At 55.0% G+C, this 13,552-nt stretch overlaps 1 protein-coding gene across 1 annotated transcript; it reads left to right on the top strand.

Annotated features, from left to right (window-relative positions):
• The first annotated feature begins 310 nt into the window (after positions 1–310).
• On the top strand, positions 311–12,380 carry SLC35H1 (solute carrier family 35 member H1). The gene is made up of 10 exons (XM_006202467.4): positions 311–398; positions 3,963–4,315; positions 4,919–5,069; positions 6,010–6,073; positions 6,765–6,837; positions 7,374–7,542; positions 7,629–7,712; positions 9,999–10,174; positions 11,326–11,455; positions 11,792–12,380. The coding sequence occupies exons 2-10, from the start codon at positions 4,196–4,198 to the stop codon at positions 11,917–11,919; spliced, it is 1,095 nt and encodes a 364-aa protein (XP_006202529.1). The 5' UTR covers positions 311–398; positions 3,963–4,195; the 3' UTR covers positions 11,920–12,380.
• The last annotated feature ends 1,172 nt before the right edge of the window (positions 12,381–13,552 follow it).

Here is a 13,552-nt window from a genome sequence, read left to right as displayed (position 1 = left end):
TGGTGTTTCCATGGTTGCCCAGCACTGGGTTGGAAAAAGGTAAATAATTAGTTCAACAGTAGTAGGCGACTGTTTTCTGGCTGCCCGCAGTGCGCAGGGTTCTGCTGCAGGCACCAGGGCTCCAGGCCGAGGCTGTGGTTGAGCGCAAGAGGTACAAAAACCACAGCACGCAGGGGTGCTCCGCACCAGTCTCCAGTGTCTCCCGGGGCGGGGAGGACGGTGCGCGGCGCGGGACAGCGGCGGACCGCCCAGGGCGGTGGGTCCCGCCCCGGCCCCGCCCCTGACAACGCCCCCGCCCCGCCCCCAGCAGCTTCCGGCAGAAGTGCCCACCCCCGACGGCGGAGCTCGCGCTCGCACTTCCGGCAGGAGGATCCCGGCCCGTAACGCCCACGGCTGAGGTGAGTGAGGGCGCGGCAGGCCTTCCGCGCGCTCCCGGGGTCCGGGAGGGAACTGGGGAGGGGCGGGGAGTGGGGTCCCGGCCCGGCAACGCGCGCCGCGGCTTGGGGCCTACCCGGGTCTTGCCCCTCCCGGGCCTTGGTCTCCCCGCCGTGGAGGGCCCGGGCCTCCGCGCGCGCTCTCCTTGGCATTTCCTGAGCACCCGCGACGTGGCCCAGGCAGGCATCACACCGACCTGCTGGCCCTGCGCTTGCAGGGGCCGCATCTCGCGGTGGGGTGGGAATTGGAACGGGCAGTAAACACGTGTGCAAACAAGGAAACGACACGTAGTGGGAGGTGCCACGAGTACTGGGGTGGGAGGGGGTGGCCCAGGAGATTTAGCCGAGCATAGGTCTGTGGAAGAGTGTTCTGGGCAGAGGGGACAGCAAATGCAAAGAGGGAAACAGACTTGGTGTGTTGGACAAGGGGCCAGGGGCCAGCGGCCAGCGTGGCAGGGAAGGGAGGGGAGAGTGAGGTTGCAGATGTGGGCAAAGGCCAGAGGGTGGGAGGCCTACATCTCACGCCTGCTAGGTTGGGATTAGTGCTGTGAGGGCCTGGTTTGCTTTCTGGGCTCAAGCCATCTCTCTGGCTGAATTGTGGGCTCCAGGCTGTAAGAGGGTAAGAGGAAGCAGGGACACCAGTTAGGAGACTTGTTAACTTTGAGAAGGTGCTCCCTGTAGGCTGGATAGTCATGGGGACTTCCTGCAAGTGGGGGACCTAGACTGGGTTGTTATAGGAAGGGCAGGGTTTAAACAGTGGAAGGAGGGCTTTGCAGTGTTGGAGTACGAACTGCACCAGAAGCCAGAAAATGAAAAGTCCATTCATAGAAGGGTGCAGACTGCCCTGACTTGGAACCTTGGGGAGAAAGTGCCAGGGGAAAACTCTTTTAGTGCCAGCATGCCCCTGTGCTTGTCTGTGGGATGCAAGCAATTGGTCTCAACAGGGAGCATTTTGCCCCCCAGGTGACAGTTGGCAAGATATGGAGACATTTTTGGTGGTCAGCACTTGGGATGAGAGGGAAGGGATGCTACAAGCATCTACTGGGTAGAGACCAGGGATGCTGCTAAACATCCCTGGAAGGCCCCTTCCCAACAAAGAATTATCTGGTCCCAAATGTCAATAATGCCAAAGTTGGGAAACAATGGTATAGAGGAAAGAGCATGGATGGGCCTGGAGTTCTGTTAGATGTGGATTTGGTGCCCGCATGCTCCACTCTTCAGCTTTGTGAGCAGGAGTCTGATTGTGGGAGGTGTAGGCAGAAGCAGGGAGGACCATAGAGGAGGCTAATGCATTGTGAAGGAGAGAGAGCATGGTGACTTGGATGGTAGTGGTGGAGGTCAGGAGATGGGACTCTATTTGGAATATTCTTTTAAGATAGAGCTGATAGTTGTCTGTTGATTGAATGTGGGCTGAGTCAAGGATGAGAACAAGATTTCTGGCCTGAGCAACCAGGTGAGGGGGCCCCTGGCTGAGGTGGGAAGAGGAGCAGGTTTGGACAGAGGGTGGATGACTTCTGGAAAACGGGAGTCCTGGACAGGCTATGTATGAGATGCTTGATGTTAGCCATCCAAGCAAAAATTACAAGGAGGCAGTTGGATGTTCTTCTGGAGTTGACTGGGGGTTCAGAAGGAGGGATACACGCTGGGGAGATACAAGCTTACATTTCAAGGAATGGGACCGCAGAGGGTGACCTAGCACCGGCGTCTTCAACCCACTGGATACAACACCCTCTTTTTCAAGACAAATATTTCATTAACAACCCCCCTTATTATCCTCAAATGAAACTTATGGTTAATAAAAATATCCTACACATGAATTTTTTTAATTGCATTTGCTCTAACTATAATATAAAAGAGAAATAAAAGGAAAGCAATTGACAATAAAATAAAATTATTAACTCAGTATGTAAGTTCCTGGGCACTGGAAGCTGCATTGAAGCAGTCCCTGCTTTCACCTCTCTGTAGAACTTTCTAGAACGTGAAAGCCATGGTGCAGACTGCTGCAGCCGTGTTGTGTGACAGCTTGAGTACCACGTGTGCCACTGCTGTTAGATGATACCGTTTTTCCCAGCTGGGAACTCGTCGTTCTGTCTTATCAAAAACTGTTCCATCTCCTGTCAGTGTCTGTGGCAAATGCATTCTTGGACATTTTAGTGCATGGTAGAACCATGGAAAATTTGCTCCGTGTTCCATGCGAAACAGAGTTGGGATCTAGGTTTGGGGAATTATAAATAGATCTTCTACCTGCCTGAATGTCAAAGTTACGCAGGTTACAGAACAATTCTTGGTTACGTAGGTGGTTCCCCCATAGTCTCCACTCACTAAAAGCTAGAGTGCTCCCAAAATACCACGGGTTTCCAGAGTTCCCCTGAAGAGAACCACAGCCTAGGGTGTCCTTCGGGCAAAGCCTTGTGCCAGCTCTGAGTTCGCTTTCGGGGAGGGGAGACGATAAGCCAGATTCCAGAGTACAGAGCTGAATGGAATTTCTCCCTTCAGGAAGGGCTAGGGGTGGGGGAGCTAGGGTATATCTGATCAGATGGTTCTAGGAAGAAGGAGGTGGCATCTCAGCAGGGTGAGAATGTCTCAGAGGAGGAGATGGAGGAAGAGGGACACACGGATGGAGCAGCTGGGGAAAACCACTGGACCTGGGTGGCCTGGTCTCCCACTCATTAGGCTCAGCTGGATTGATAGGGAGGCCAGGGGTGGTGGTGCTGGTTGCCTTTGGCAAGACCCTAGGCAGGCACCGCCTCTATGGGAGTGGTTTTTAGAGGCCAGGGCACGGGATGTATTAGTTTTCTGGTCTATTTTCATTGTCTTCAAGGCCAGATCAGTGCCCTGAAAATCACGTGCCTTCTCTTGCATCAAGCCAACAATCCATACGGTGAACTTTCCATGTGTCAGGTGAATGTAAACTAACACAGATACCGCGGCTCCCATCTGTGTGGAGCTCACAGCCCCCCAGGGGATACAGCCAGCACGCAGATCATCAGGCTTTGCACATGTGTGATGAAGGAAAAGTAGGGGACCCATCAAGGGGGCTGTGCTCCCCAAGGAAGTGACGTTTGAGCTGAAGATAAGTAGGACCAGTTGAGGAGGGAATGAAGGCAAAGCGGAGTGTTTGGTTCCGTCTGGCAGCAGGAAGGAGCCCGGTGTGTTTGGGGAAAGGAAAGCCTTCCGGCAGGATGAGGGCAGGAGACCTGGTACTGAGGCCGGAGAGCCTGGCCGGGCCGAGCAGGCCTTCTTAGCTACGGGAAGAGTTTTGGTCTTTATCATAAGAGCCCTGCATGCTCCTGAAGGGCTGCAGTCTGATCTGACATGATCAGATTTACATTTTCAAAAGGTCACTTTGGTGGAAATTCATGGAGAACCACTTGAGGTGACAGGGGAGTGGATATGTTGGGGCCGGATGCCAGCGGGCTCCTTCCTGCTGTCCTGTCTGCTTGTTCCCTGCGGGGCAGGCCTGGGGTGGGCGAGTCAGGTAGCCCTCCCCCTGCCTGAGCCACCGGAACTGCCTTTTCATCTTTCTAGCCTCAGACCTGGGGTTAATCATGGAGAGGGTCAACGCGGGCCACCAGCCCCTCAGGTGAGGACGGTGCCTGCGGCTCTGTGGACAGTTCTGAATCATGGAGGCAGAGAAAGTACCGGCCAGGAGACTTTCTCGTTGAGAGCTGTGGGCCCGGCCCTCCAGCTCTTCCTGCCGGCCGTCTTCAGGAGAGGTGCTGCCCCCGCTGACCCGAGCCAGGAAGCTGCAGCTTCCCCGGATGGGGAGGTGGGCCCTCGACCTGGCCTTCGTGTGGAAGGCGGGGCTGACTCTGGGGCTGGTCCTTCTCTACTACTGCTTCTCCATTGGCATCACCTTCTATAACAAGTGGCTGACCAAGGTAAGGCTGAGGCCTCACGGTGCCAGGGCTGGATGGAGGTGGCTGCAGCCAAGGCTACAGTGCCCGCCCCCCACCCCGATATTTAACAGCAGGAAGGCCCTGGATTCAACTAATTCAATTAACTGAAAGCCTGTCACACCAGTGATGGGACAGGGCCATGCCAGGGATTCTCCTTAAATATTTGGGTAAAGGGGAAATTGGGAAAAGGGAGACACTGAGGATAGCTGGAGAATTTGAGCCCAAAGCCAGCAGCTGCTCGCCAGCCAGTGAAGTAGTTCAGTATTTTGATAGTTGCCACAGTCATATGGGTCCACCTCAACTCCTACCTGGGTATGTGCCATGGGGTTGGGCTGGAGGGAGCTCACAGTCCTGTTAAAGTGATGGCGACTGCACCAGTCTATGACTGCCCCCTCTTCTGCCCCCTGCTGTCTGTGTGACCTCCAAAACTGGGGAGAATGTAATGTGGGGGAAGGCCTCACGTACACTGCAGAGCCCCAGGAACTACTGAATTAGCGCTGCCACCACCAGAGGGAGGCGAGGAGGGAGGCGAGACCCCGCGGGCAAGGCTGTAAAGGCGCCCTCTGTGCTTTGGGCTCCGTACAGAGCTTCCACTTCCCCCTGTTCATGACGATGCTGCACCTGGCCGTGATCTTCCTGTTCTCTGCCCTGTCCAGGGCCCTGGTTCAGTGCTCCAGCCACAGGGCCCGTGTGGTGCTGAGCTGGGCCGACTACCTCAGAAGGGTCGCTCCAACAGGTATGTGCCCACTGGCCGGCCCAGGGGAGGGCCTGAGTGGGCGGAGGAAGCTCGGAAAGCCAGAGGTCCAGAACGAATGGAAACCTCAGAAAGGAAGCCTCGTGGCTTGAAGCTCAGGCCCTTCCCCTCTCACTCCTCTGCCTGCCTCCCTGACCCCCACTTCTGCCTCTTAGCCATCCTGTCTCCCCACCCCACCAGGCACACCCAGAGAAGCTTTGGCACAGCGGTGGCCTTATAGTCCCCTCACCCTTGAACACACACTGAGTAGGCACTATGGCCTGGAGACAGCAGTGGGCAGAGCATGTAGTGCCTGCATGCGTTCTGCCAGGCAGGCACCGGGGGCCCACGGAGCACCAGGGAGGGAACCAGCCACAGCCCGTGGGCGGATGCACAGGGAGGGTTTCCCAGAGCAAGGGCTGAGTTGGCTGAGACCTTGCGGGGAGTGGGTCTGGCGGATCCTGGGAGGGCAGGCATTCCTGCCTGGGGGAGGTTCAGTGTGTGGGTGGGTCTGAAAGGGAACTGCAAAGCATCTCAGGATACTGAGGACTCTGTGTTGTTGAGAGGAAGTGGAGTTGCAAGAAATGAGAAGTCCTCTGGGGTCAGATCCTGGCAGACCAGGTCCTCTGGGAGGAGTGTGTGTCTATCCCGCGGGAGATGGGAACCACTCTGAAGAGCTTCCAGTAAGGGATCAGCAGGATGAGGTTAATACCTCCATCAGGGGGATGTTCAAAGTGTTTTTAACAAGTGGGAACAGCACAGTCAGAAGGGACTGCAGCAGCCCCCACCCACCTTTTTGGGGGCCAGGAGTTAACCCTTCAGTTGCTGGGTAGAAAAAGAGGAAGCCAAGACAAAGAGGCCAAAGAAGGGGGGTACTCAGGCGCCTCATGGCAGTATTCTTATCATTGGCTGCGGGTCCTCTGGGCACCCCTTGTCTCCACAGCCCTGGCGACAGCGCTTGACGTGGGCTTGTCCAACTGGAGCTTCCTCTACATCACCGTCTCGCTGTGAGTACCAACCCCACCCCGCCACCTCCCTTTGAGGCTCCGGCTCTCACTGTCTGTCCAGCTGGCTGGCTGTGTACCCGGCGGCGGGCCAGCCACCAAGCCACTGTCCGGGACCAGCCCTTGTCTCTCCACTCCTCCCTGACACCCAGCAGCTCTCCCAGGAGTCTCCAGCCTCTTCAGGAACCCGGGCATGGAAGGGATGTGTGCCTCCTTGCCAGGCGGCCCGGCGACAGGACAAAGGAGAAAGGGCACTGATGGGTGTGTGGTGCACACGGCTGCTCAGGGGCCGGCAGAACAGTTATTTCTTATCTCTGACTTTGTGCTTCAGAGAGCACAGCCCCTGCCTTCTCTTTTCTCCCCTCCTTTCATTCTTCCCACCTTATCCTGGTCTCACTGAGGGGTAGGCAGGTTGTAGGACGCCATAGGCTCAATGTCGGACCTGCAGCCTTTTCTCCCTGGTGATAATCAGAGACCTCTTAGTCAGAGATTTCTTGTGATTAAAAGTCACGTGTCAGCCGAGAGGACTCAGGCCACCTTTCTTTGGTGGTCTGTATCCAGATTGCCCTGCTGCCCTCAGGAAAGTCAGGGGTCTCCCCCAGCCTTTTCCAGAAAGGTGCTGCCGGCTCCTTTCTTGGCAGTGGGTCTGCGCCCCGGGCTCCAGCAGCTCATCGTGAGTAATTTTCCCTTCCAGGTACACAATGACCAAATCCTCGGCGATCCTCTTCATCCTGATCTTCTCTCTGATCTTCAAGCTGGAGGAGTTGGTGAGGCCCCGGCTTTCCTTGTGTCCCTCCTACCCCCATAGATGCTAAGAATAAAAAGGGGAACCTGAGCAGTGGCTTGTCCTTGTGTGTGACCGAGGAGACAAGGCCAGCCCAGGCGGCAGTAGCTCTCTGAGGAAGGACCTAGACACAGGGCACTACTAAGAATACTTAGAAACCAGAGTGGCAGGAGCGGTGACCAAAGGAGAGAGGGTTCAAAGACGAGGGCCCAAGCGGCGGGTCCTGGACGCTCCCTGCAGTGGGGCAGGAGCCCTTTGTTCGCTAGATCCGGGGGGTTGTGGTACAGCCACATGGGGGCCCAGGACAGCTGTAGAAAAGCTCTGCAGTATTTCAGGATGTTGGGCACATGCCAACTGGATGTCAGCCGTGTGCATCGTTGGGAAGGAGCTGGCCAGGACCCTGGATTAGGGCAGATAGAAGGGCGTCTGGCCTCAGGGCAAACCAAGATGGCTGCTGACCCCCAAACTCCAGGCACTCGAGACCCTCAAGTTGATTGCAACTGCTCCCCATCCTTCCAGCGTGCGGCACTGGTCTTGGTGGTTCTCCTCATTGCCGGGGGCCTCTTCATGTTTACCTACAAGTCCACGCAGTTCAATGCCGAGGGCTTTGCCTTGGTGCTGGGTGCCTCTTTCATCGGTGGTATTCGCTGGACCCTCACGCAGATGCTCCTGCAGAAGGCGGAACTCGGTGAGAGAGGGGCCCGGGCACCAGGCCGGGTGGAGGCAGGCCAGGCCAGGTCAGGCCCAATGGCTCACCCATGTCGCGTTCTGCAGGGCTCCAGAACCCCATTGACACCATGTTCCACCTGCAGCCACTCATGTTTCTGGGGCTCTTCCCGCTCTTTGCCATATTTGAAGGTATGTTGGGTCATCCACAGCAGGGCCACCATGGTGCAGCAGATCTCCCATCCCTGCTCTGAGCCCATCACGGTGATAGCTGCAAGGTTACGGAGATCAAAGATGCTGTCCCTTCCCTGGCAGTGCCTGGTTTGGGGGCTGGTCAGACACTTAAACCAAATGGCTAGAATCCAGCACGATAAATGCTACCTAGAAGGTATATGCAAAACATAGCAGGTGGTAATGATGGTGAATGCAGACAAGCCCTAAAGGTATACCAGAGCTGTTCTGATGATTTTATTTTATTTTCTATTTTTTATGTTTTAAAATTTTATTTATTTTATTTTTAAAATTTAAGTATAGTTGATTTTGATCATTTTAAACATTAGTTCCTTTAATATTCCCCAAAACCCCATGTGGCAGTACTATTACTCTCCCCATCTTGCAGGCGAAAGAAACTGAGGCAGAGAGAAGTAAAGATAGCCTTGCCCAAGGTCCCACAGCTCAGAAACAAGCCCCAAATGTGGAGCCAGCAGAGTCCCTCCTCTTGACCATTACGCCTTCTTTCTCTTAGGAGGAACAGAGGGTCATGAATTGTTTCAGGATGAGGGGGTAAAAAAGCAAGTCAAGGCTTCCCAGACAATGCATTTTGGAGAATGAATGTGATTTTGACAGCCTGATGAGGACAGGCATCCCAGGAGACAGAGAGTAGGTTCAGACGTGGGGAGGAGTGTGCACTTCTGGGCAGGGGTCTGCTGGGGGCCCCGAGGTCTGGGTCGGGTGGGTGGCACATAAGAGCCGAGGCAGGGAGAATTGTCCAGGCCGGAGATGCAACACCACCTCCCTTTCCCCAGTGTTCTGGAATTAATCTTTGTCCCCTGTCTGTATATCCTTCCTCCCAGAGTCCCTTCTGTCCTCAGGGTCATTACAGAGAATTCTGTCCCACATCCATTTAAGTTTCAAGCAGTGAAGCGTCTCAAACCTCTCTGAGAAAATTATTCTGCAGCCCCGTTGTCCAGGAAACTTATGTTCTGCAGCCTCTTTTTTTTTACCTTTTTCAAAATCTCTCGCCATCCCTTCCTTATGCCCCCTGTACCAAATGCTGCACTCTCCCTCCCTTCCTGGGTGTTTACACCATTCCCCATCTCTGCAAACCCTCATCCGAAAGCCCCTGGTAGTCATCACTTAGCAAAGCTGCATGGATTTAGCTCCTTTAATCTTTTCTGGTAAATTAATCCCCCAAGCGCCTTCATTACTATGTTGCTCTTCCCCGAATTCCCTTCAATTTGCCGACGCCTTTGCAGTACTGCTGAGCCCAGCACCAGACGAGATGTCCTACATCAGGAGGCTGTTTGCCATGGAGGCGGGGACGGGGGGACTATCACGCTGCATTTCTTTGGTCTTTCCCTCCAAAAATCTCAAAGTACTCAGCCAGCCTCCCACTTGCGCAAGTGTCCGTTGTGCCTAGTTGGGGCTCACCTTCAGGGGGCCTTTCCTGCAGGGAGGGACCCAAGGAACTGTTCTCTCAGATGGACAGTGTTGAAGGGCTGAGAGTCCTTTGAAGTCTAAGCAACACTTGGTGTGGGTATGCCCGTGTGGTTGTCTCTGGAACAAGGGACCATGGTTTTGTAATATCTTGATATATGTGTATGTGTGTGTGTTTACTTTCTGAGAGCTGTTCATCAAATTATACAGTCTGGTCTAATCCCAGCCCTTTTATTTTGTCATCGAGGAAACAGGTCTAGAAAGGGGGCATGTCTCAGCTGAAACCCACAGATATGTAATAGCAAGACCCAGATTAAATAGAGGTTTATAAGGATAGAGTTTCATCCCTGTTTATAGGTGGCCCACCTGAAATTTAAGGGATTCCTCCAGTGGCTCAGGGCATAGGCACTCCTCATGTAATGGGCTACCCCATCTCCCTGGCCCACTGGGTTTCACAGCTGCCAAAGCCACGTGAAGTCACCTTCCCCGCCTCCCCCCACAGACAGGTCGGTACACACTGTGAAGGAGCAAGGTGCTTCCTCCCGATTTCCTCTGCGATGCAGCCCCTCATCACCATCTCTGGCTTGTATTGACCCAGGGCTCTCTGACAGCCATTACTGCTTCCCTGGTTTCCCTAAGTCTCAGGCCATCTGCGCAGGATTCTCTGACACCTCCCATCCTCGTGCTCAGAGCCCCAGGTGGCAGGTGCTCAGAGAGCGTGCGCGGCAGCAGCCGCAGACCGCACGCAGGCGGGGGGCAGGGTGAGGCTCCTGGGCGAGCACACCCAGGACGTGGCCTTCCACTCCCCCCTGTTGCTTTCAGGTCTCCATTTGTCCACATCTGAGAAAATCTTCCGTTTCCAGGACACGGGGCTACTCTTGCGGGTACTTGGGAGCCTCTTCCTTGGCGGGATTCTCGCCTTTGGTTTGGGCTTCTCTGAGTTCCTTCTGGTCTCCAGAACCTCCAGCCTCACTCTCTCCATTGCCGGCATTTTTAAGGTACAGTCTTGGAGGTGACCCCAGTCCTGTCCTAGAGGGGAGCCCCCCCAGGGTGTCCCAGCTCCTGCATCCCAGAGCCCTGCAGAGAAGGGACAGAAGTGCCCAGTCAGGGTTCTGCGTGCTGTGCTCTTACCTGTACTCCCTCCGTCACTACAGCCCTGTGAGGTGGGGATGAGCATCCCTGCTTCACAGATGGGGAAACAGGTGTAAAGAGCTTCTCATACCCTAGGATACACAGCTAGGAGGTAGCCGGGCTGGGATTCAAAGCCAGGTCTGACTCCACTAGGCCTGGGATGCATTTACATTGTACCAGGAATGCTAACTCTGGTCCGTTGGCAGTGGCCTGGAGCCAGTGGTAGAGAAGCCCCCAGCCAGACATCAGTAAAGAGTTCTGTGATTGATTGGCAATGCCTGCCATGGGCACAGTAAGGAATGGTTATATCATGAGTGCACTGTGTTTGCCAGGCCTGCCTTTACTAGCAGCATCCTTGCCTTTTCATTCCATCACTTCTCCCCTTTCCTCCCCCACCATCTCTCCCTCCTCCCTGCTCGGGGCCACGGACCAGGCAAACAGTGATACTAGAGCAGTGGTGCAGAAAACCAGAAGTTTAGGTCTGCCCTGAGGGTCTTCTGGTTACCAACCAAAGGATGAGGCATAAGCTGTCATCCTCAGAATCATCTGACCCATCCCATTTGCAGCCAGTATGTGTGAAGAGCTCCTTGACCAGTGTGTGTCTTGTGCAGCCCAGTGTGACTGCATTTCTCCCATGGCAGCAGGGGGCTCTCCATACACAGTTGCTTTCTGGAAGGGCAGCTGTCCATCCCTGTGGACATGGCTGTGGGCTTGACTCCCTGCACTCCCAGCCTGGATCTGGTTTGCCTCTTTCAGTCCTGACAGACTTCTGTGAGAAGCACCTCCCTGGCTGCATCCCAGTAACACAAAGGGAGGAAAGCATTACAGACAGGCCTGGTCCCCTGAGCTCGGGGAGGCGTTCCCCACTGCCTTGCAGGCCAGCCTGCCGGGGCCCAGGAGTTTGGGCAGGTCTGGCTCTACCCTCTGGGTGTGTCCGGTGCCCCTGCCCTCCCCCCTCCTTATGAAGGTTCCACCTCCTCTGGCTGGTCACGTCCCCTTCCTGCTTCTCTGCCCACAGGAAGTCTGCACTTTGCTGTTGGCAGCTCATCTGCTGGGCGATCAGATCAGCCTTCTGAACTGGCTGGGCTTTGCCCTCTGCCTCTCGGGAATATCCCTGCACATTGCCCTCAAAGCCCTGCACTCCAGAGGTAACCAGATCTCCCCTTTCAGAGGCCTGTCTCCTGAGAACATTCTCCTGTGACTCTGCCCCACTGATTTCTGCTCTACCCAGCCCTGCCAGAAAGAGGCAGGTGGCTCTTGACTCCTCAGAGCAGTTCCAGTCTCGTGGCTGTCTGTACAGTTCAGCTGCCTCTGCATTGGCTGTCCCTTCAAGTCAGGAAGTTTGCCTGGTGATTCTGCCACCACCATTCCCCCAAGTCATAGGGGTCACCTCCAGGGGGTGGGTGGGTGAAGCCCTGGGTGACTCAGCACACATGCCAGGGGAAAAAGACTGGGTCTGTAATGGGGCTATCTTTTATCTCCAGGTGATGGCGGCCCTAAGCCCTTGAAGGGGCTGGGCTCCAACCCTGACCTGGAGCTACTACTCCGGACCAGCCAGCCAGATGAGGAGGACAATGAGGAGGAGTACTTTGTGGCCCAGGGGCAGCAATGACCAGCCAGGGGACCAACTTGGAAACAGGTTGCTCCCCAGCCTTCACACCTGTCAGCGGCTCTGGGACCCACATGGCCCCTCACAGCTGCCAGGGAACGGTGGAGCAGGAGTCTCCTGCATTGGGCCTCGGAGAACACATGACCACACGGTGGAACCAAGGCAGGGAGCTGGTCCAACAGGGGTGAGCACCAGGCCAGCCTCAGACAGGGCCGGAGGCGGGTCCAAGCTGTGCTGGCTTCACAGCAGGGGAAGAGAGTGGGCTGTTCTCAGCTGCTTGCCAGGCTCTGAGCGCCAAAATGGCAATGTCAGAGGCATAACAGGTTTCTAAGGGGACTGGGTTTGGACTGCGGAGCAGTTAGATATGGGAGATGGAGGATCTGGGGCCTCATCACCTGGAGAGCATCTTTTCTCAGAGAGCAGGTCTATTTATAGTTTGGAAATAAAGGGTTTATGGTCCACTGGCTGCCTTGTATTGCCTGGAGGTGCGGGGCAGGGAAGGGCAGTGTGGGTTTGGCCTCTCCCCTCCTTTCCCTGCCTGGGGACTTTCTTCAGATGACTGGTCATACTCCAGGCCTCCCACGTCCTTTGTGTGCGTGTGCTGTCTCCTGGGGCCCCACCATACCTGCAGTCAGGGAAAAAACAGGTACTGAGCATCAATCCTGGGGATGTCAGCCTGATTTGAATCCCAGCTCTGTCACTAGCTGTGTGACCTTAAGCAAATTACTTAACCTCTCTGTACCACAGTTTTTTCATCAGTGAAATGGGGATAATAATTATCTCAGAGTTGTTCTGAAGATTGAGTCAATATTGGTAACAGGTTAAACGTTATATAAGTATGTATTTTGAAAATCCTTTTATCATCTGTGGAACCAAGGCCTTGAATGAGTGGCCATATTAGGATTCACAGCCAGGGCTGTGTACCCACCTGCACGTCCAAGGAGCAATGTAGAAGTTTGTGGGCCTCTGGGACTTGGGCCTTCTGCTCACCTACCTTGGACATGTCCCGCTGCCCCTCTAGACTGCAGTCTTTATAAAATGTAGAGGGAGGAGGTGAGATCCCAGCTCTAATGTGCTTTCTGACGCCTGGCCTGCTCCCGTGAGCTGGTTCCCCTACCGTCATATGAGAGTTGCTGGTCCCCGTCCTTCTGGGCAGAAGTGCTTTTAGGCACTCACAGCAGGTGGCGCTATTGCACCACACTTCTGCTCCCATAACTGCCCAACCTGCGCCACTATGCAAACCCAGGTAGGGATCCTGGGAGGACGGTGGTGTCTGCAGGGTGGAGACCAGGTTGGGACTTGTTATGAACTGTTGTAGATCTGAGCCACGATAGCTCAGCCCAGTGAGTCTAGAAGAAGGTTAATACTTCAGAAACTGGTTGGCAAACTTTCTCTGCAAAGGGCCAGATAGTAAATATTTTTTGTTTGGGGGCCATATGGTCCCCGTCGCAGCTACTCAGGTCTGACATGGTAGCAGGAAAGGAGCCACAGTTTTAGGTCCAGAAGCGAAAGGGCGTGGCTGTGTTCCAGTGAAAGCTTGCTTGCCGAACCAGTTTGGCTCGTGGGCTGTAATTTGCCAACCCCTGCTGTAGAACAGTCTTGCAGAGTGAGCCCCACTCTCAGCCTTATGATGAGA

This window comes from Vicugna pacos, chromosome 19 (assembly GCF_048564905.1).
Source record: "Vicugna pacos chromosome 19, VicPac4, whole genome shotgun sequence".
NCBI lineage: Eukaryota > Metazoa > Chordata > Mammalia > Artiodactyla > Camelidae > Vicugna > Vicugna pacos.
The sequence above is the reverse complement of the archived record's forward strand: the minus strand, read 5'-3'. Positions and strand labels throughout refer to the sequence as shown.